This window comes from Rhea americana, unplaced genomic scaffold (genome assembly GCF_003343005.1).
Source record: "Rhea americana isolate MKP2758 unplaced genomic scaffold, rheAme1 scaffold_23, whole genome shotgun sequence".
Lineage (NCBI taxonomy): Eukaryota > Metazoa > Chordata > Aves > Rheiformes > Rheidae > Rhea > Rhea americana.
Window position 1 is genome coordinate 7,598,212 of NW_028186346.1, and position 23,255 is coordinate 7,621,466.

Genomic DNA, 23,255 nt, shown 5'->3' on the forward strand with positions numbered 1-23,255 from the left:
GAGATTCAGGTAATATTAACTGAAATACAGTAGATATGAGTTGCCACAGTATTTCAATTGCATGTGTTATCAAAGTGTGTTCTTTTAATCTGAATTACTTTGCATCCTTTATTTTACAGAGTGTAAATCAGYAACTGAACTGTTCTGTACTTATGTTTTTAGTTACTCGTAGTATTATTGAATTACTATTTTAAAGTCTGGCAGGTTGTATAGTTCAGTGTAGCTCCTAGGGTATTTTTAGAAGGAAAAAGTTTATAGTAGCAAAATGAGAAGGTTTTTCCCTTTAGAATTGATTTTATAGTGCAACCTTATCTGTTCTTCATGATGCAAAGGGATTAATTATTAAGCCATTATTTTTATCTTCTAATCAGAATAAAAACAGTCTTTTTTACACTTCTGAGGTAGATGAAAAGCTGATGAATGTATATAACATTTACTACTTCATGTCTAGTAGYTTATAATGCTACTTGGTATTCTGAAGATAAATACAAATGGATACAAATATTTTGAATTCCATTGAATCTGTCTTTTCTGATCCCCACGTAATACTGTTACTATTGATAAATTCATAGAAAGACATAGATACATTAACAATATTTTTATTTTTATATATTATGGTAATGTGAGAAGCCCACTAAGCTATTTTTCACCTTCAGATAGGTTAATGACTTTTGGCACTATGGTGGTAGGGTTAAACCCGTATGTGTAGGATGAAGTCAGAAAGAGTGTGGTATTTAACCTGTAAGAGGACAGGATTGTTCCATACTATACAGTTTTCATCCTTGGGTCTTGAGAAGTAAATCTGTCTAAGGCTTTACACTGTGAGGAATTTTTTATARTATTTGGCCTTGTTTTTATTTTTAATGCTTTTTTTAACTTCTCTATCCATTGTCTTATTTAATTGCATCCCCACTGGGTGTTTAAACGTCTATAAACTATTAACTGTACACTGCCTATAACTATTCTTGCACAAATCAGTCAAATTTCTGAATAAGAGTGAAAGAATATTAAAAATTATCAGAGTATTGATAATCATGTTATTCTRCAATCTCAGTGGTTTTTTTGATTGTAAAATGTCAAGAGCTTGAGAGAATTGGTTGTCTATACTTTTCACCTATCTGTAGAAAACTGCATCTGTGTTACTTTTTTCTACTGAATATGCATGTTTGGAGTCTATTTATGTAGACATATGAATATTCTGTGTTCTGTATAATAGCTGTAGTTCCTGTTTCTTTCTTAATCTCCTGTGCAAATTTTACTAGTAGGTGGTTTCCTTCCTTTCCAACCTAATTAATTCAAATATGATTAGAGCCTTTTGGTGTAAGTTTTCCTCTCCTTCAGACATTTGATAGTACCTTTGCTTTCAATCAATTATAAATCTACCAAGCTTCATTTGAATTAGTTCTAATTTTAAAATTTCATAGAATACTTTTAAACAGTTATCAAAGTATTTTTTTAGTGTTTTTTTTTTATCTACATTTTTTCCCTCTTGAGGAATTGAACAATTAAACTGACTTGAGGTTTTCTTAGGGAGTTTGCTGCTATGGTTCTGTTATGCTCTGAATACTGAGTGATTTTTATGTGTCTCTRGGTCTCTCATTATTTTTTACTAGTAAGAATAAATTATAGCATAATATAGATGAKAATAACTTTTTCTTTGGGAAGTATTATGTGAAGAAAAATAGAAGTCATTTATTCGTTTTACCAGGCTTGTGTTTCTCTCCAGTGTTCTGTGGCACAGTATGGATTTGGCATCATCACAACATAACCATCTGCATAATGAACTGTTAAGAAAAATAGAAGGCCAAGAAGGTAAAGAGTTTTTTTATCCACCATATTTTTTGTTACACTTCAGAAAATTATTGAATAGAAGGAACAAAGGTGCCTTGCTGACAGTGAGCTGTCTTCTCATTCATTCTTCCTGAAGAATTCTGTTTATGGCATTTATACAGAAAATGCAATAGATAGCGCTGTTGTAGTATTCTAGCTACGCAGCAAATTTCTGCTATGCCAGCATACTTTAGATCTGGCAGTTTCCTACCAGTGTTTGGTGTCTTGCCTCCGGTTATTTGCCCATGGCTGGTTCCAAGGACTGAAGTTGTGACTATAATCAACCTATTCAGTTGGACAAAAATCAGTTATTACAAGCTTGATTTCTGTCTAGACAACTTCAAACCTAATTCTCAAATACCTTCATAAACAACTGTTAGCTGCTTTTTCTCTTAAGCAAATCCATGGCTGCACATCTTTTAAGATGCATCCAGTGTAACCTCACTTTTTAGGCATAACTAGGTTTTAGGGCAAGTTATGTATATTGTTTGGAGGCAGGATTTAGTTATGTTCTGCAGCTGAATATGAAGGAAGTTTTCTGAATTTTTTTTAATTATTATTATTTCATATTTTAAAATCTCAGCTGATTCGTGGTGCATTATGGCCCCTGTTTTGGGAGGTTCTGCTTTTTGAGGGAGCTCTGGGCTGGTTTTACCTCACCACTTACTCAGCAATGCACGGKGGCCCCGAGTGCCTTTGGCAGAGATAGTGTTGACTGCTTGCTCTTGCGTGTGTGCACTCTCTCTCTCACAGCTGCTTGCTCTTGGCCTGTTAGTGACTTGCTTTTGCTCTTTGGTCTCAAATGTTAAGGAAGAGATCTAAAATTTTCTGACACTGTGGAATCCTTAGGGAAAAAAAAAATCCCTCCTAGGGAGAGAAAATAGGAGTTTTGGAGATGACTACAATACTCAAAATAGTTATTTACTTACTGCAACTTTATTTACCTTTTCTTTTTGAATGACACATGCATTCTATGCAGTAGCACAGCTAAATATACTTAGCAGAATTTTTATTGGAAAAAATCTTTTCTTTTGAATAATGACAGTGTCAAAGAATGGATGTAATTGAACTGAATAGAATGAAACAGAACGTTGTGTATTAAGAGATTTCCATGGTTCCTGACTATTAAAGTATCTGTAAAATGGTGGGAGGGCAGGAGGGATTGAACTTTAAAAAAAAGAAAACATTGAGACTGTTGACTTATAACCAAAAAGGAAAGTAAGTAGTATGTAATCAGAAGCCTGAGATTATAATGTAAATAAAGATGAAAATAATCTTTCTAAAGAAAAAAAGTAGAGAATGTTCCTTATTTGGAATCATTAAAAAGTTGGCATAAAGGAGAGGTAAATTCACGTGTAATATATATAGTCTGCATAAACCTGCTGTATTTAGGAATTGTAATTGTCTAGSACCGTAAGTTTTGAAATAATTTCACTTGAAAAGTTTGATAATAGTAGAAGAGATTTGAATGGCTGAGATGCAATTACAAAAATTACTCTAAAATGTTAGTTTTCTCAGAACAGCTACTTTATGTACAAAAAWTTTGGAAGCAATATGTATCACACCTGAAAATTTGGGGGAGAGAGAAAAACAAGTTCTTCCAGAAAATTTCTGTTGTCTTTTGGAGTGCTTTTTGTTTGCTTTTTCCTGAGTCTTAATTTTCTTAGGGCTCCTATTGTGAAAAAAATGAAGTATGCACAATTGATGACCATCTCTGGAAAGCTGACATTGCACTAGAAGATGGCTCATAGGGATTGCTATAGATTGAATTTCCACAAAGCACTGTTTAAATATCTTAATCTTGAGATTTATTTAACACAATTCCCTTTCCTTTTGTGTAATTCTGACTTGAACAAAGAGCTTAAGCTGTTCCTATGCTATAAATGAGGCATGAGTTTTAGAGGAAGAAATATGCAGAAGTATAAATGTTAAAGATAAAACTACTAAAGGCTGAAATATTAATGACTTATGTCCTATAATACGCAAGAGGGCTGAGTTAAAATTGCACAGACATTTCTATGCTTCTGCAAGGTTGGCTTTCTAATATTGATGCTTTTTTCATGAAGGATTTAGGGCAGGGAAGAAACTGCCTGTAAATTAAAAAGCTTTGGAATTAGGAATATAAATTGAATTCTAGGACAATAGATCAATGTATGCTAAATTAGTCAGCAGGGCAGAATCTTTAGATCAGCTGCCAGCAGGTTGAAGGAGRTGATCATTCCCTGCTACTCAGCACTGGAAGGCCATATTTGGAGAGCTGAGTCCAGTTCTGGACTCCTCAATACAAAAGAAACAGACTTACTGGAGAGACTCCACAAAGGTGATGAAGGGACTGGAGCATCTCTCATATGAGGAAAGGCTGAGAGAGCTGCRCTGCTCGACCTGAAGCAAGAGAAGGCTCAGAGGGGCTCTTACCAATGGTTATAAATATCTGATGGGAGTGAACAAGACAGAGCTTGACTCTTTTCAGTGGTGCCCAGTGACAGGACAAGAGGAAATTTAAACACAGGAAATTCCATCTGAACATAAGAAAACACTTCTTCACTGTGGGAGTGGCCGCACAGTTGAACAGGCTGTCCAGAGAGACTGTGAAGGCCCCTGTCTGTGGAGATGCTCAAAACCTGACTGGTTACAGCCCTGAGCAACGTACTCTAGTTGACCTTGCTTGAGCAGGGAGGTTGGACTAGACAATCTCCAGAGGTCTCTTCCAGCTGGAACTATTTTGTGATTCTGTGAAATGTATTCTATTTAGCTAACAGAGTAACTGCATTGGTAGCAATAGCAGGTTGTTCCCCTCTGTGACTAGCAACACTAGTTTAAGGAGATGAAGAGATATGAATGAAAAATTGGACATACTGACAGTTTCACAATTCATCTGACACCAGTCTTTGGGTTATTAAAATCTATGCCAAACTTTGGAGGGAAGGACGCTGAACTTTTTGCAGATAGGCTTACCTAATCTATCCTTCTTTCTATGTCTCCCTTATTTTTATCCGTTTCGTCTACCCTGTTCCCCATTTCATTAACTTTACCCATCCAGTCTCAATCTCTGTTTCTCATTCTTATTCCAGCTCAGTTTCTCAGCAGTTCTGCTCCAAGCTCTTTATATTCACTGTCTCCACTTTCCTTCCCAGCCAGGTTCTGTTTTCTTAATTTAGAACTCCTTATTCTTTCTCATGGCTTCTATTACTACTAGTTTCCAATTTACAGTAGGTCCTTACTCAGTCTGGGCTTTCCTGGTATCCTGTCAGTTTTCCATCATGCCTACATCATTAAATACCTCTTTTCTCCGCTTCCCTCTCATAATTTCTCTTGATCACTCACTTTTACTCTCTTTGGCTAAACTTTTCCGAGCTCAGACTCTATCACTCCCTTCTTTGTTTCTTGGGATACTCATTTAATTTGCCATATTTGCAAATAAGTTTGGATTCACCTCAGAATAATTTTGTGTCTGAGAGAAGAGGAAGAGAGCATGTTTGCAAAACCTACTTGTCCTTGGCACTTCAGTGCCTCACTTTACTTGGCCAGGGCCCAATTTTTAATCCATAAATATCTGAGAAAATGCTGACCTAGTAACCTTCACATATCTTCCAGCATTTTGTAAGGGATACACTCCCTCTCCTCCTCCTCCTCCTTGACAGATGTCCTCATTGATGACAGTTACTCCCATAATTTCAAGTCTGTGGATGAAGTCCAGAAAGATGCCTTAAATGGGATGGAGCTGGAACTGAGGCAAGTGAGAAGMAGCCTAACTCTGTAACTTGGAAGATAAGATATTCAGCTGGGAAGATAGAGTGAGTTACTGTCTTGTTCCTATTTCCTGAGTTACTTCTGAAGATCCTTATTTTTTTCTTCCCTTCCCACTGACCCTTTTCTGTTGACCTCAAAGACTGTGTGATATAAATTCTGGGACCAGAAACCCAGATTGCTGGGTTGAGCCCAAGATTGCTACTTCCCAACTGAGTGCTCAGTTCATAGTTGGGCTTTTCCTTGCTAACTGGCTTTTCTCAGTTTCTTTATGGCTCTCCAGTAATGGTGGTGGAAGGGAGGAGATGCACCTGACAACCTGATTCGGTAAAGAATGGCTCAAACCATCCTGAGGATGTGAGGATTGTGCATTTGAATTGCTCTGAGGAAGACCTAGAACTCAATTTCTCCATTTTCTGAATGAATGCTTAAAATGCTGAACCATTCTCTAAATGGTGGACTCTGCTATTAATAGTGCTACAAACCTATTTATGCTATGTATAAATAACTGTTTTGCTATCTTCCCATCATCTGCCTTCCCTTCTTTCATCTTCCTCTTTTCCTGTCTCTTAGCCTTGTTGAATTAAGCTTCTATCTTTAAAAAAGAAATCTATTGCATTAATTCTTATCTCAAAAAGCATTTAAAATTTAAAAAACCTCTTAAGAACAGTATGTTTGCTTTAATTATATTTTTTGTCCTCACTAAAGGATTCACCTGAAATACTGGAACTCAAATTTTATTCCTCTTAGGTGACAAGCTATCTCCAAATGGAAAAAAACTGAAAGAGCTAATATGGAATAAGACTTCAGGATAACCCACTTTATGAGTGACTAGAACTAAATTCACCTTCATAGCAAATCAGAACACTCTTAAAAATATCTGCTCTATAAATTCATATCTTGGTTTTCTTAAACTAACTTACCTCTGAGTGCTTTTGTTTGGAAGTGTTGGTGATTCAAAATATTATAGTAAACAGATTAGCTGTGGTACTTTAACATTTCAGTGTTCCTTTTCTCTCCCCGCAACAGGGAAACCCACTTTTGCTGAAGGCATTACTAAACTTGAATAAAAACTTGTGTATGGATAGAACAAAAATTGGAAGCAACGCTCAAGTAATCATAGCATGGATTAATTCTACAGAGAAGTCTGTAGTATGTTCCTACCTTTCAGCCATCTGCCTGTCTTTTCTACTTTAACATCTTTTGCCTTTCCTCTTGTCTGTGATTTCTGCATTGCTGTAGATGCATTTCAATAATAAATGAAATATTTCTCAACTACCACAAGAAAAAGTGGCATGTTCTCATGGATTGATGTTGTAGATTGCTTTCTGGTTCTTTCCTCAAAGAAAAGTTTTAGAAGTTGAAGTAGGAACTTTCAACTGTGCAAAGCCATCATGACCAGGCAGGGTAAGAAGGGTGGAAGTTTAGACGAGACATGGCTTACAGTGTCTGTTATGCATCCAGAGCCTTCCTGTCCATCAACAAATCGGTTGACAGCCTCTTGTACTTTAGACTATCCAACTTAAGAATGAAGCCTGCTTTTGTAGTCAAAGGGAAGCTATTTAGTTTTCTTTAACAATTAAATTGCTGCTGATGTGGTGAGGTGTGAAAACACCTGCAGCTGTTTTCCAAAACAGAAGAATATGAATGAGTGAGAAGGGAAGTACTTGTTACATTTGGATTAATTGTACTCATGAGAGAGTCTGACTACTATGCTTTTATTTTCAGGCTTCTGATGGTTTTGGATGACCAGTGCTTTGGATGGGGCTGGGAACTGAGTGGTGTGAATTTCMAATTGAAAATGCACGTCTAAAACGTGGATAAATCCATAGACTATACACTGTGAGCATATTCTCACTCCTGTTCTTGTCTCCTCATACTTGGCACTAAGAGCATTTTAYCTCTTGGCTGAGATGTGGTTGTCCATGGGTGCCACAGTTCTGTCTTTCTGCATTTTGAAGTATCAAGTTTCAAGCACCGACATAGTATCTCAGATTAATCGATAAAATATACCTTGCCATTGCCATTGCTTCATCTGACTTAGCTTGGAAAGAGTGTACTAGAATGTCTATACTCCATTACATGGTCATTTCTGCCTCTGTAGGTAAGGATGAAGCCAGGGGAAAATAACCATTTAGTTTAGATAAGTGAATTTTCTGGAACAGCACTTTGTYTTATATCCTTGGAGAGGTGTAGATTACTTATTACTTCAGACTTCTGGAAAGTCAAGGACATGGCTAAAGTTCCCTCCTGTCTCCTTCTTTCAAGGGTCCTTAAGCTGTGATAAGAACAAATAGAGGAATGAAATGAAGATGCTAGTCTGATGTTCACCCAAATGTGGGGAATATTCTGTGATTCAGTGTTACATATGTGTTTCATGGAACTATCCGTAATGCTTTCAGGACCAGGGCTCTGCTCTTGAGACAGGTCTAATGGTATTTATTTCTTGTGAGCTTTAATTTTGGGAAACTGGAACCAGAACAGTGATTGTAATGATCAAACAGCTATCTTGAACCAAAATATTGTCTGTTTGCCACAATAGATAAGGAACTAAAATAAAGAAAGGAGAAAGATATTATAAAGGAACAGAGCATTTTTTTGTTTGTTTTTAATTTATAGACTTACCACCTTCTTTTGGCAGCTGACCTGCTGTCCCAAAATAAATTAACTTCTGGAAAGAGCAAATTTCTTTTCACAGCTCATTTTTTTGGCCTTGTTCACAGAATGTTAGCCCCTTTCTTAAAAAAAAAAGTGGGTTCTGTCATCTGTGTGACGATCAGAAGCAGAGTCTTCACAAACGATATCACGGAATGCAATAACATTATGAATAACAGCGGCTGAGGCGCCTGTATTACAAGTCATTGCTTCCTGCCTGCTTTTCACACTTCCGTGTGAAACCCAATCACCTGCTGTAGAACACCCACGTCGGTCACGCTGTCCGCCCATAGGGGCGAGGAGAGCAGGGGGGAGAGATGAAATTATTGATTGAATATTTCAATCTGTTACTGAAAGAAACTGATACAATTGCATTAAGTAGATGAAAGCACTACTGTGTTTAAAAAATGCAGGAGAATGTTTTTCAAATAAAATGTTAAAAAATTGCTTGCCTTTTTGCTCCCTTGTCCTTCCCAAACAAAAATATATTCCCACACTAAGGCCTCTATATTCGTGAAAATTGAAAGCTTGAAGAGAATCCACTGCACGCTAGCCTGAAAGGATTTTTTTCTTTTTCTTTTTTTTTTCTTTTTTTTTTTTACTCACTGGAAAACACATTCGAGGTAAAGCTTGCTCTGTTTAAGTCATCCACCATCCATCTCTTTTTGAGAGAAGCTGTCTGAGCGGGAACTGTGAACTGCCCTCCTCTGAAACGTGGAGTTGTGCTGCTTGACAGCAACAAACAGGAATGGTGCAGAACACTGCCCAAGCCTCTACAGACAGGCCATGCTTGCAACCCCAGTAAACATTGGCTTTGGAAAAGAAACTAACCGTGTGTATTTGGACACTACTGAAAAAAGAATTTTTGTGAACTGTGCAACCAAAAGAATTACAGACGAGGTGATGCAAATGACTATCTTTTGTATTATTTTTTGAAAWTTGTTTTTGAAATTTAACTAATTGCAGGATAAATATATAAATTATGTCTTGAATTTTTATGTTGAATGACTCCAGTTCTGTATGTCCAGATTGGAGAGCTCTGAAAAGGCCTGTTGATAGTGAATTATTGGTACTTTACCTCATGTATTGCTCAGATCAGTACATCAGTGTGGGTAGTCMTCCTTGTGCATCAAGCTCACAAATAYGGTTGCTAAGAAGTCTTAGAGGAACTCTGTAGATCTTCACAGCTGTTGATACAGAATGATTACAATATTTGTAAGTACTTCCTTAAATGGTAAATTTGAAGTYTAACCTTTACAGGTGAGAGTATACTGCTTCTGAAGGAAAAATGTGTTGCTGCAGGGCTGAACTTTGTCAGGTCAAGTTCTTGCTGAAGGTTTGGATTTCATTACTTTTGCCAGTTGGAAAAGATCCATCAGAGTAGACAGAGTAGACAGCTGGGTCTTATTTCATTTGCATTCTTGTCACCTTGGCTGTGACACCATTTGACCTTAAAAAWTTAAGTAGGAGCACTTGGAAGAGAGTGTTCTGTAATTTTTTCCTGTAAACTGTTTTGGTGATTCATTGGGTGAGATTATGGCTTCTGAATTAATGCTGTCCTGATCCATTAGTAAAGTAGTCAGAGAATATTTTGTCACTGTAGGTTTGGAAAATGGATGTCTAGTATATTCTTTGTAGCTTCCATGTAGACAGGTCATTTAAGTTCCTCTTTTGGTCACATTCTAATTACGTATTAAACTGTTATCAATGTGCTTTTTGAATTTTATTTCATACTCCTTGTCTTTACTGCTTCTCCTGTGTTTTATGTGCTGTTTAACAGTGCCCATCATTCTCTCTTTATTCAATTAAGAGCCCWGTAATGTAGTATCGTTAGTTATACAGTATGAGAGATTTAACATATGCTAATAACCGATGGGAGATACCCAACTGAATTTTAAGGTTACTGCTTCCTGACTGAGCTGTATACTACCAAAGTGGATGTTATGAGACAATTAGTGTAAACAGAACAGCTGATAATGTAGCATATTTAAAAGCAAGTAGTATTTCTCCTGATTCCAAACCAAAGTGTGCAAATCAACTCAGCATAAGACCCATTCTCATGATTTCCTTCATTATTAAAGATTCTGTAATTAGCAGCTTGTTACTTTCTGACTTGATCTGTCTCCTGTTATTTTCCTTCTCCCTTGAATTCTTTACTTGAAGGACTTCTCCAACTCCATCTCAGCAGAACTCATGTCCTTTTTCTTCAGGTGTTGTGCTAATATAAAACATTTCTTATGACATTCAAATGTATCAGCAAAATCCTCTAGTTCCCTATACAAGATTATACATCTTGTCATACATTTTTATAACTAACCTGCCACTAACTTAAGAAMTCCAGTCTCCCACATGATTTAGTATGTCTCTTTGGAAAACTGTGTTCACATTTTAGTTGTAATAATGATGTTTGCTATGCCTTTGAGAGTGATGTTTGYACTGTTTTCATCGTGATAGTTGATATACTCCAAGATTATTTATCAGCAGTATATGACTATCTTGCTCCTCCCGATGTAGCTGAGAACCAAGAGATTTCAAAGAACATGCTCCAAAGACATTAGACTTTTATGGTAAAAAATAAAAGAAATGTCTGAAATATTTCGAAGAACACTATAACACATTAGCCTATTAGGCAGAAAGTCTTAAGAAACTTACCTAAAATCAAATGCTATTTGAATTTATGTGAACATCTATGTGAATACAAATTCAAGGCCAGAGCAACATGATCTATTTCTCTAGCAGAAAATTATTTCAGTTGCTCTATTTTAACTAAATAGGAGCAAACTATCACAGGTTATCCACCTGAAACTCTGGTGCTATCTATGTGTACCTGCTTACAACAAGAGATGAATAGATTGAAGAAGGTAACTACATATGCATGCCACCTCTACGCCTCTCCAAATCACAGTAGAAGAAGAATTATGGAGAACCTACCTGATTAGACTCGGGTATACGATGAAGSGAGGAACGAGTTCTAGCTCTTTAAAATTTTGGAGTTTGGTATGGATGCTTGAATAGTGTTKTTGGAAATGGTCCATATTCACTTCCATTCTTACAAGAATTGAGACCCAAGTCAGCTGTCTTCTTCCTTTGTCAGCTCCTATTCTACTGATGAGTCAGCTGTTGCTCTCTTAAAATAGCGTTAAAATTGTTATGATATACAATCCATTCACTGAGTTGTAATTTCAAGAACTTATCTTCCTGAACAAGGGAATAGGGACTGTAACATGCAGAGAAATACCTCCAGGAGAATAACTTCCTATCAGGATTTTAAATCTTGTATTAGGAAGCTTGAGTTTGAGTGAAACAGCAGAACGTTCCCGATGTTTGCAGGTATTAAAAGAGACTTCACTTAGATTTTGCTTACTCTGATAATAATTTTCTTTTTGCATGAAATATTTCCTGCTAGTTCCTTATTTTCTGTTCTGACTGCTTGTTCCAGTCAGATTCCTGGGGGCCAAATGTCCAGTTTGGTAAGCCAACACAAACACACACACACATGCTCTTCAGTAGCAAGCAGTTTATTAGTAAATMCTTACAAACAGACTGACCTGATGGTAATCTCGAGAAGGACCACTCCAATGCTTGTCCCRATCGTCTGCACGGCGAGAGGGAGAGTCGGCAGGCACAATCTTTTCGGGATTCCYCGAGGAGGCAAAGAGGTCCTCTGTYRTGTAGGAGCCTCTCCCTCCTTCGGAAGCATTCCGGTATTTATGGTTATTCATGGTAGGCAGGAGTCCCGGCACATGGGGCCAACAAGTGCAGGGAGTCTAGCCCAACTCCGCCCCCGTTGCATAACCAGCTGTGATACTGTGCACACRTGCAGACTTATTTGGGGGGCCACATTTGACTTTGGGGGTCGCTATTTCATGTCTCTTCAACTTCTGACCTTCATGTTGACTGCTTCTCATGGTTATGTATATGTATGTATATACATATATAACATATACATATATAATCCATATGTAACCAACCGCTTCTCTTTCTCACAGATTTCCAAGACCTTGTTAGTTACTTATTTGTATTCTGCTTAACGCAGCGGTATAGTTTTAGGCACCAAAAGGTTACAACACGGAGCATTCCCACCAAGTATCAGGTAGTACAGATACAAAAGTTATAACATGGATCACTCCCACCAAGTATCACGTAGTACGGATACACTGGTCTGAATGCAGTTGACAAACAGTAACGTCTTTCTTCACGCAGTACCGGAAGGAGTTTAGCTATTCTGAATGATATAAAGCAGAAAATAGAAGAATATCTTTTGAGGTACATAGGGAGATTTACATGGAACAAAGCAAACCTGACCAAAGGTCCGCACTCATCATTTTGTCAGCGCTCTTCTTCAAAATCGTTAGTCTCTTCATGCTGATATAATTTCTCACTATGATTTTGAAGTCGGTCTACTGTGTGATGTCTGTGATGAAACAAATGCTCTTCTTGATTCTGCAGAATATTAGGATCTTCTTAAGGGGAAGAACAAAAAGAACTCTAAAACTGCTAAGTAAGGTTCTCCAGAAAACCCATCTGTGGGATCACCGAGTGGTAGTAAGACAGCTGCCCGCTAAGCATTCACAAAAGATGGCTTGTTGTTCCAGAGATTGAAATGGTGTTGTTAATCAGTAGCTTTGGCATTCTTCTTTCAGGAGTGTGGAGAATTCAGCCTGAGTGGGGAGCAGTATTCTTCGTGGCCTACAGACTCTTGTAGTGTAGGTACTATGCAACCATGGAGTCAAAAGATGCTTGCTAATATAAATAAGAGGTGGGAAATGTATATTGAACTTGAGCGCGGTAGTTGCAATACCTCTAAATTTGCATAGAACTTTTGCCAGGAGCTTTATAAAGTTAAGGCTTAATAAACTGGGGATTTTAATGAAAGTTAGATTTCAGCAGATGTCAGAAGTCTGAAGCAGATGTCAGAGCAGAATCAGATCAGAAGTGAAGAAGTTTCTAGAAAAATGGTTGTAGTTGATGGTAATAGAAGGAATGAGCTTTTTGCTTGCACAGCCAGTAYTGATCGCAGAACAAGGTCAAACTGCTCTAAGCAATCAGAAAATACTAACAGCAGGGTAGTTCCAGCATACCTAGCTAGAAACAGAATGATAGATTATATATACTTAGATTATTTGTAATAAAGCAGCTTTATATCAATAATAAAAATGAATTTTGYCCTGGAGCAGTATTTCTCTGGCATTTAACTTGTGTTTGCACAGTTTTCTGCTTGGAGGCACAATATGTGCTCTTCCCAATGTAACATTAGAGCCTTGCAGAAGATGTAGTGAGTTAGTCATGTACTAGTATTTCCTAATATCTTAAAATATCATAATTTCYATGTTAAGACTCTTTTCTTTCTGTTAACTTTATAAAATTATGCTACTTACATATTCCTTTACAGTAGTATGTGCATTACATTATTTTTATTTTTGCTCTGTCCCTTGGTTAGCATTTTGTGTTACCAGATCAATCTTGGTATCACCAGAACTAAGACTGAGCATAGGCATTTTTGGTCTTTCTTGTGTTTGTTGCCATTCTCTAATTCTATCTTATGCTTAGAGTCCGTTGAATTACAAGCTTCAAGCACTGCCTGATGAGGCGGAGCATCTTTCTGATCTCTTTGTTTGTTATCACTCTTTCTTTGTTCACCTCTGCTTTTGTTCTGTGGTTCTTCTATAACTGGAAAGGGAGAGAGACTTTTTCTGCAGGTTGTGGCCATAAAAGTACTGAAGAATATGGCAGAGTGAACTACAATAATTGAGGCTATGATATCCTGTGGCTACAGGAAYTTAGGAGGAAGAAAATGTGCAGGATTTTCAGTAGTGCTGACAAGTACTTTGTGGTTTGCATGAATTTACTAAAGGATGGTAGACCACTGTTTTTATGCTGAAAAGAGAGAATTTGCTTTCATTTATAGGCATTGGGGGCTGCAGTTTCTGTGTTTGGTAATATTGAGACCTTGATATCTGTGGTTTGGATGATAATTGCAGACTTGAAATAGAAACTCTGCTTTGGAAAAGATGGTAACCCAGCTATCTAAATCTCTAGCATGCTTTCTAGGGGATGTAGCTWGTAAACATATTTTGCTTTAGCTAATTTGCCAAGAGATTGTAATTGRCTGTGAAAGCCAATTTCCTATGAAAACTTGGAATGAATCTAAACTTTACTAAGAAAATGCTCTGGAAAGATTCACTTATCTATTTCATCACAACATTGTGGTGCAGCTTTGTGTGATGATGACAAAACTGAAACCATCTTCGTATTCAGCTAAAAACAAATGAATCTTCTTTAGAAGAATTATCATGAATTATGTTAGCTCTCATAAACATCCTTTACATAGCAACAGGAATGGTATTCAGGATATCAAGCCAACTGGAAAGAATCCCTTTTACTAGGCTCTGTTGGGGTGGATAAGCTTTCCTAACAACAGTAGTGCTTTCTTTCCTGTCTGTCATAATTTGTGTTGCTAGGATCTGTTTCACAAGTTTTGTGACAGATTTATAAATGATATTACAATTCCTTTGTTTACTGTCAAAAAGAACCGTAATGTGCTGAAAGTGAACAATAAAAGGATACGAGAAACAATAAAAAACCCCAAACGCATTAAAGCATGAAAATGAGCAGTATGGCAGCTGCTCGGAAAGTGAAAGAGAATTTAAAAATTTTCCTTTGGATTGGTGAAATGGAAAGCAAGATATAGTAACATTCCACTTGCTTTCTTTGTATTTTCTGAACTTGCCTTCTTCAGTGAAACAGGAAAGAAATTACTTTGCGTAGTCATAAATTGAAAACTTAAATTAGAATTCAGGAGATATCCCAGGTGTCATGGTAACCACTAATGGTAAAATGCGTTTTGATTCACAAACATAATTCAAATTCTTGCTTCCAGACCAACTTTTTAATACAAATTGGTAGTTTCATTATCAGTCCACTCAGCTTTTATGTTTTTATAAGTTGTTTGACCTTTTATACTTTTGCTTCCAGGGCAAAAAGAAGATGAACAGATAGTTGCAGAAATCATGAGACGGCGTTTTTTTCCTGCTGTTATAACTCATAAGGCCTGGGAAGGCTTTCACTTTGCTGGCCATGAGATAAGAATTACAGAAGCCACTGACTTTTACGGGGCAGTAGTCTGGCCATCGGTACAATATTTATGCATTTTTTATTTTTTTTTTAGTTTCTGAGTCTTCTAGCATTTTAAATTTATTTTGCATTTTTTGTTGGATGTTGTAAAGACAAAAGATGACTTTCTATATTTTCTCTGTCTCCAGTCTACAAACAACAAACTTGTATTTAGCCTGATTTCCTGTGGGTTCCTGGTTCTCAAAGTTTAGATAATATCTCTTTTTTATCCCCATTTCTCCCTCCTCTCCTGCCGATAAATTTGGATCTTATTATCCAATTACAAGCAAATTTTGAAGGAAAGCTGGCAGTCTCAAGATGATTACATTTCTGTACCTTTTATACATACAGATGGCTGTATAGCAGGCACATACAGATTGTGGAAATAGTTATGGTATGTTCTCTCATGAATCTACTCAGTCTGCTCACGTGAGACGCACATTAAGCTTGTAAACACCTAGTCATGGGAAAAGGTTCAGCTAAAGCTTTCAGTTTCTTAAACAGCAGGCAATCGATGTGGAGGGGAACCCTTTTATCCAGGAAATATGGCTCTGGATATATGAACTATTAACATCCACCATAGGAAGAGCCTTTTTCAAGTTTTTGCACCTATGCAGAGGTACAGCTAATGGGGAGCAATTGTTTGGGTGTAAGAGTGAAAGAAAGAGATGTGGTTGAGGATGTACCATGATGCACCATTGACACTTAAGCACCATTTGGAGAACACCGCTGAAACAGAGTGATCCCCAGGAGCTCCTACAGGGAGAGGACTAAAATCCARGAGGCTCCATTTCTGTCCCAACAGTGTTAACCTCCCGGAGTTTTGCCAGTTAAGACGTATGGCCATAGTTAAACTGACGAGAAATAGCATATCTCCCTGCTTTGAACTCCAAACATTTTTCCTTCTCTTAGTTGACCGGGGCAGGTCATTTATCYTGCATCTCTTAGCAGCCTTGGTGTGCTTCTTCAAGGAAAGGTTTGGTTGATTGCCAGTTGTTCTCACAAAAAGCACAAGATCTGTACTGAAAAGCATAATTTCTTGGGAAGGGTTTCATCAATCCTGCTGTGAAAGGAAGACAACACCTCTGTGTCTCTTCATATTCTCCACTTGGCAGTATTCGAACCCTTTTGATAAATGTCAACCAGATTTGCCAAGAGGGCAGAAGCTTTAAGGAAAACAAAGTTCATGCATACTTCATGGAAAGGAAACCAGGCTGCAAAGATTCAGTGATTAACCCACAGAACCTTGATCCTGCCAGCCAGTTTCTACAGCTGAATATGGCAAGACTCTGAGGGAAGAGCTTATAGGAATATACGGAACTAAGAGAAAATAATGTATTTAAAAAGTCACTCAACCGCTAGATACAAATCTTTAGAAACCTGGGCTTAATTAATCCTGGTGCTCACAGAGCTACTTCTTTGATGTAGAAATATACCAAGTATTTGGTATACTTCTATATCAAAGCTTTATTCAGTAGCAGATATCTGTGAGTTCATGTAAAAGATCTTTCTCTTTTTACTCTGAGTTGAGAGGTAGAAAGCAAAAGCTTTGTTTGAATTTACAGTATGTATTGGATCAACATCCCTTCTGTTCCTTTCTCTCTATTTCTTTCTCAATCTGTTAAAAGTAAAAACAAAGAGTATAATTTTGATATTCTAAACTGAGACACGGATAATTGTCTTTCCAAGTGGTCATCCACATTGCAAAAGGATGTGGCAACCATCGTATATATTTGTCAATGGAGACAGTGTAATTTTCTATACAAACAGATATCTGGCTTTTACTAAGTTTTGGGAATAGTATGGGAGACAAGCTGGAAACTATCATTGAAAGAGGAATGGAAGCAGCGATTTCTATTTCAACTGTGAACTAAAGTATAATTCAGAATACACCAGTCTGTGCATAGCCATCTGGTCACTATTAAGGCAGAACAGAAAAGCTCAAGAAGTTTGTTGATCACAGCGTCTAAATGCGTACATGAGGAGACAATTGTAGAGGGCTCTTTGTGGTTTTGCTTGCAAAAAGGTTTGTTATGCTAACCACGGTAAGCATACAGAAATTACAAACAAGCTAACTGAAGTGAAAGTAAAGAGGTAAAACTGTCGGTCCCTTTTGAATCATTGCGATAATTAACTACTCTTACAAATAATTAATTATTGAAAGAGATTAACACGGGTTATGGTTGATCTTGCACATGCGGTTCTTACATAAAGATGCCCTTGCGAAGGGCACATTTTAACTCAGCCAGAAGTAAGTGCAGTTATGTGCTGGAATTGCTGACTGGAATTTTCTGGCTCGTGTTACAGTGTGGCAGATTAGGTAACTGCAGTGGTTCCTTCTGGTTGTAATGCTTTGCAAGTGTATTCTGAGGCATGTTGTGGCGTTTATTTTGTCAGCCTACAGAGCTCAAAGATCATAGTGAGCTGTGATCCTTTCAGGACAGCATTTGAATTAATATTGCTCATTTGAACAGATGGGAAGCTACAAAAACACCTTTTTTTGCATGCTTATAAATGACAATGCTTATTTAGTGAGAGGTTTTGTTTCATTTATTTGTTCAGTATGTTCATGGATTCCCTCCTCTACAGGCTCTTGTTTTGTGTTATTTTTTGGAAACTAATTCTAAACAATACAATTTGGTTGACAAAAATGTGATCGAAATTGGAGCTGGAACTGGGTTGGTCTCCATAGTAGCCAGTCTACTTGGTGAGTACATATCACTGCTCTTATGCTCTTAGAAACATCTGCGAGATGAATACTGGATGACACAGGAAGTGTCTCAGTTCCTCGAAAACAGAGATGCTTAAAAGATACTAAGAGAAAGAAAAGTGAATTCTGAAAGGCTTATTTGGAAACTGGTTCTGTTCTTTTCTCTGTAAAATTATGCATGTATTTGTGCAATAAAGGAGATTCCAGTGGAAGAAACTGCTGTTAAGCTTTAAACAGAGGGTCAAAATAAGAAACTAGTGGTCTGAGAGGAATGTCAGTGGCAACCAGAAGAAGCCAGATTTAGGGAAGACTTCTTCTTCCGTTGATCAAKAAGCTCTGGAATGCCAGCTTGCTTCCTTTTCACGTGTGTTCAGTTTTTCTCTTTTAGCAATTGATCTTTGAGCTTTCTGCTATCAGCACTGTCTGCTCTGTTTTCTCTCATGACAGCTGCTCTTTCTCAAGAGCGATCTAAGCCAGTAACTTGCATCTTAATRCAATTTTAACACTCTATAGTCTGAGAAAGCTTCTTGCTGTGTGAAAAGGAAGGAACCTGAAACAATGCTTAAATCTCATGCTGACTTTTTGGAGTCAGTATTCCTTGATCCCTAATCTCTCATGATACTCTTAACCAATRTGCTATTAGGACACAGTAAGCATTTGATCCTATCCCTTCCCACTCTCCTGCTTCATTTAGATGGCAATCTGTAGAGTTCGCTATCTTTAAATGTGATTCTTTATCTGGGAACCAAATACTGATTTTAAGCACATTGACTAAGAGCTACTGGGAGCTTTTACAGTGTTCTGCTCCCCTCAGTGGGATCTATGTGATAAAGTCAGTTCCTTGGGCGATAATTTTTGTGAYTGGGCTTTTGCTCAAGTCTTGAAGTGTATTCAAACATTACTTTTGTTTTTTCCCTRTCACAGGTGCACGTGTGACTGCTACTGATTTGCCAGAGCTACTGGGAAACCTTCAGCACAATGTTCTCCAAAACACAAAATTGAAATGCAAGCACCAGCCTTGTGCTAAGGAATTGTCTTGGGGAATTGATCTGGAAAAGAACTTTCCTAGATCTTCATGTCGCTTTGACTACATTATGGCTGCTGATGTAGTTTACCACCATCCCTTCCTAGAGGAACTCCTCCTAACTTTTGATCACTTATGCCAGAATGACACTGTTATTCTCTGGGCTATGAAATTTAGACTGGACAAAGAGAACCAGTTTGTGGACAGATTTCAGACGTTGTTTGACTTAGAGGTAATTTTTGATTTCCCTAGTCTGAACATAACCTTGTATAAAGCAATGAGGAAAGGCAGGATGAAAGTCAGACACTCTAAACTGACTGAAAAAGAGATACATCAAAGTGACAGTTTCAGCTGTCTGTAGCTTTTTAATAGTAGCTGCTTAAACTAGCATGAATGGCATTTCTGGAGACAACTAAAACAAAACATCAGATTTCTAGTATATCCCTAAAGAATTCCTGAATTCAATTTGCCGATAGTTTTATACATAGAAATGTCTTTTGTGTGCTAAACTGACAACATTAATAACTTTCACAAGTCTTACTATTATTGTTAAGGGATGTGTAATGTGTATTTCATAGCTTTCAATTGCAACTTTTAACAGTGCCTGATAAGTTCAGGCAATCATTTGAAACGTAAGACTATGATAAATCTTTCGATTTAAAAGTTATGTTGTCAAATATGATCTTTCCCCATTCCCACCATAGTGTGTAAATCCTTCCTTTAAATGGATATTCTAGGACACTAAACTAACTTCACTGAAACACTGGAAGTATACTATCATAATAAAGGGACAGAATATGTAATATGTATCTCCTTGGTTTAAATATTGTGCTCTCTACCCCTTCCACTTATTTGGATTCAGGGATTCTACCACAGGCAACCACACACGAGGCAACAGGGAACCAATTGTCCTGTTGCTTGAACAGAGGTCTTGAATAAAAATAGTATAACATATCACCAACTCCTCTTTCAAAGATTTTAAATTCTTGGATAGCTGCCTTGCCAAAAATAGGCCATTATCTGATCTTCAGAGCAGAGCATTGCAATAATAACAATAGGACAATAGCCATCGAGAGAAGCACTTCACACCTCTGGCTGATGGTGGCTGCACTGGAGGTAGAAACCAAGCAAACATGACTGGGTGCTGTCGTCATAGGTAGACTTATGTTTTTTGATGGACAAACAAAATATCTTTTCTCTCAGTCATTCAAGACTGCATGTTTCCATCTTTAGTAGTAAAATCAACATAATTGAAGACAACCAGAAAACCTTTTCAGGGGAAGATTAGTAAAATGATTCTTTGGACACCCTAAACTTTCTGATTCAATTTGTAATTAAGTGTGTGATAGTATTTCCAGACCTTTGTAGGCTAGAGAAACAAATGCATCTTAAAAGCTAAATTCCATGTAGAGCTTTACAACATCTGCTGCAGCAGGCAGTTGTTCATCTACTGCAAAGGCTCTATGGGCTGTCAGTCTTTACCTTTTTTCACTCCCCTCTATACTGCCTTCAAGAGTTTATATATATATATATATATATATATATATATATGTAGTCAAATTTGAGCACTTTATTTTTTAGTGATGATGACTTTCAGAACGCAGTAGTGTTTGTAACTCTTGTTGCTTTTTATTCATTTACTCTGCAACCTGGAAAAAATATGGGGCAGAACTATGCAAAATGGCTGAAAAGACTGAAATATGCTCTTACTCCCAACGTAGCATTTGATCTGCTAGCACAGTGGTTCCAACATTAGACATGAAGTGATGCACAGAATCCAAGCTGAGAAACTCTTCTGACAAAGAACTGGTGATCCCCCACGTGAAGAGAGGTGATGAGAAAATTCTAGTCAGAGGGCATGGGAGGATGTGGCAGGAAGGGTCTGGAGGTGGAGAGAGGACTGTGAAGAAGATGTAGCTGTAGCATGAAGGTGAGGTGGAGGAAGAGAAAGAGAAGAGAGGGCAACAGTGAGACTGGCTTCAGAAAGACTGGAAACCATARCAAGATGGTATGCCATCCCTCCTACTAATGAAACTCTAAGAGGCCACCCTCTGAGGTGGGCATGGACAGAGATGAGAGATGACTCTGCAGTAACATTACAGCAATCAGTCTTAGTCCAGAGCAGTGGAATGAGAAGAAGGGAAGCAAAGCATATCGTGTTCTCTGGATCTCCTGACAGTGGATCGTGTGCAAGATTTTGGCTGGCTAGATTAGAAGCTTATTACAATTTCTATGAGGTTATTAAAGAAAAAGTTCCAATTCTCATCAATTAGTTTTCTGTGATAATGCTTGTAGGTAGCAATAATATCTATTAGTTCAAACAATATAGTTAGCAAAATAGACTATACTAACTGGTACAAGGTAATACCTCTACTTACGTACTTTATTCTGCTTATGTTCTGAGATTACCACAGCTCCAGAAAAACACAACTCCAGCATGAATACAACTTTTTTTTTTCCTGTCACACTTTATATAACAGAAACAGTTCAGAGTTTGAAYGAATAAACATTTGTGTGTCTGCCATTTCTAAATTTCCTCTTGCGCTTCCTCTGAACTCGCAACCATCAAATCCACTGCAATTGTAACTATAACCATTGCACCTCAAAGGGCATCCCTGCTTAAACACGCTCTGTGGATAAACATGGATCGAAGCTATAATTTAATGGGTAAAACTAAGAAGGCTTTTAACACACCAAAATCCACCAGTGCTAGTATCTTATGAACTTCAAAATGATTTAGGCAAAAGAAGAAAAGGAAGACTAGAACAAAGTAGTAAAATGCAATTACTTGTGAATAGCTGTTTTGCTGATCAGTCCTTCTGTTAGCGCTGCTAGCTGTCAACCTGCYGAGCTCCTGCTGGTCAATAGGAGACCTGACTGTGGAGTGGATTCAGGATGGGGCCTTTTTAGCTCAACACCTCTTAATATTTATGTTAATACTTGCTGTAACGTGACATTACTCCTCTTTCCCACAAGCCTGTCTAGCAATACTGTGTGAAATTTCCTGGGAGAGCTCTAGTGACTGGCTGCTCTATTGTGTAGAGACCTTTTGTCCTCTGTTATGATTGGCAGTTTATTAGCCCTGGCCAACGGGAGGTTGGAGGTTATATATTGCCTTTGTCTACAGAATTTATGCCTGTTCTTTGAGAACAGGTCTCTCAGAAGAATGTCAAGTATTACTGACTCCCAAAGTCAGCCATAATTTTAATAACCACTTATTTATTCTTTGTTCCAATATTTCAAAAACAAATCAAGTTGTCATTCAGAGCATTAGGTCAGTAAAACACATGGCATTTGCATCTAACTGATTTATATCAGCACTTTGGTCCAAATATCTTTTGGAAATAACTATAACGCTGGTAGCATTTTGAATGGCAGAACAAAAAACAGTCTGTTAAATTTGTAGATAAAAGAGCTCCACTTAAGAGAAATGCTAGAGAGGCTACCTAAGCTTACACAATTTTATAGTATTTTATAAAAYGTGTTGGTAATTATATTAATAGAAGATATAATTTGGGATCTACTGCATGGGTTCACTCAATTCCTTGGATGTGMCAGTTTAACATTTAATGAACAATGATCTATTTAAGCAACTTGACAGGATTTGTTAGATTTTTCTTTTTCCCCCACAAATTATATGTCTGTCAAGGGATAATGTTTTCAGGGAGTTTATTTTATATAGAGTATATGTAAAACATTAAAACAATTTACTCTGCTGCTTATTCTATAATATTATCTCTGTCAAGGCCTTTTTAAAAAAACATTGCTTTTTGCTTTTCAGCATTAAAGTAGTAAATGTCTTCAGAATTATGTTTTCTCCATATGGTCGTACTGAGCTTTTGGCTCTGCTTGGTTGTATTGCGATGTTTCAGCTCTGACTCACTGAGTTGCATTTTCATTATAAAACCCACTCATTTGAGCTTTTGCCTCCGATAACAGCTGTAAAAAAAAGCTGTAGCCACTGAAMATTTTGCATAAACAAGTGGCAGGAGAGGTTGTTTGTACAAACACTACTTTCATTTAGCAGCAGTAATACTGTAGAGGCCCAGCCTGAGAAATGCAATTACCAAGAAACAGTCAAATAACTACCCATGGCCCAAATTACAACTGACTGACAAACAGCCTCTGTTAGATGTTGTACGGTCACTAGTCAGCTTTAGGTGAACAAGGAAGACT

The 23,255-nt window shown here is 37.4% G+C and overlaps 1 protein-coding gene across 1 annotated transcript; it reads left to right on the forward strand.

Annotated features, from left to right (window-relative positions):
- The first annotated feature begins 679 nt into the window (after positions 1–679).
- On the forward strand, positions 680–19,882 carry LOC146595318 (methyltransferase-like protein 21E). The gene is made up of 5 exons (XM_085306033.1): positions 680–699; positions 1,727–1,812; positions 15,208–15,365; positions 17,935–18,052; positions 18,980–19,882. The coding sequence occupies exons 1-5, from the start codon at positions 680–682 to the stop codon at positions 19,438–19,440; spliced, it is 843 nt and encodes a 280-aa protein (XP_085162159.1). The 3' UTR covers positions 19,441–19,882.
- The last annotated feature ends 3,373 nt before the right edge of the window (positions 19,883–23,255 follow it).

Coding starts and splice junctions, on each gene's coding strand:
- LOC146595318 (XM_085306033.1), top strand. CDS start 680: ATGGTGGTAGGGTTAAACCC. Junction 700..1,726: donor ATGGTGGTAGGGTTAAACCC/GTATGTGTAGGA, acceptor GTTTCTCTCCAG/TGTTCTGTGGCACAGTATGG. Junction 1,813..15,207: donor AAAAATAGAAGGCCAAGAAG/GTAAAGAGTTTT, acceptor TTTTGCTTCCAG/GGCAAAAAGAAGATGAACAG.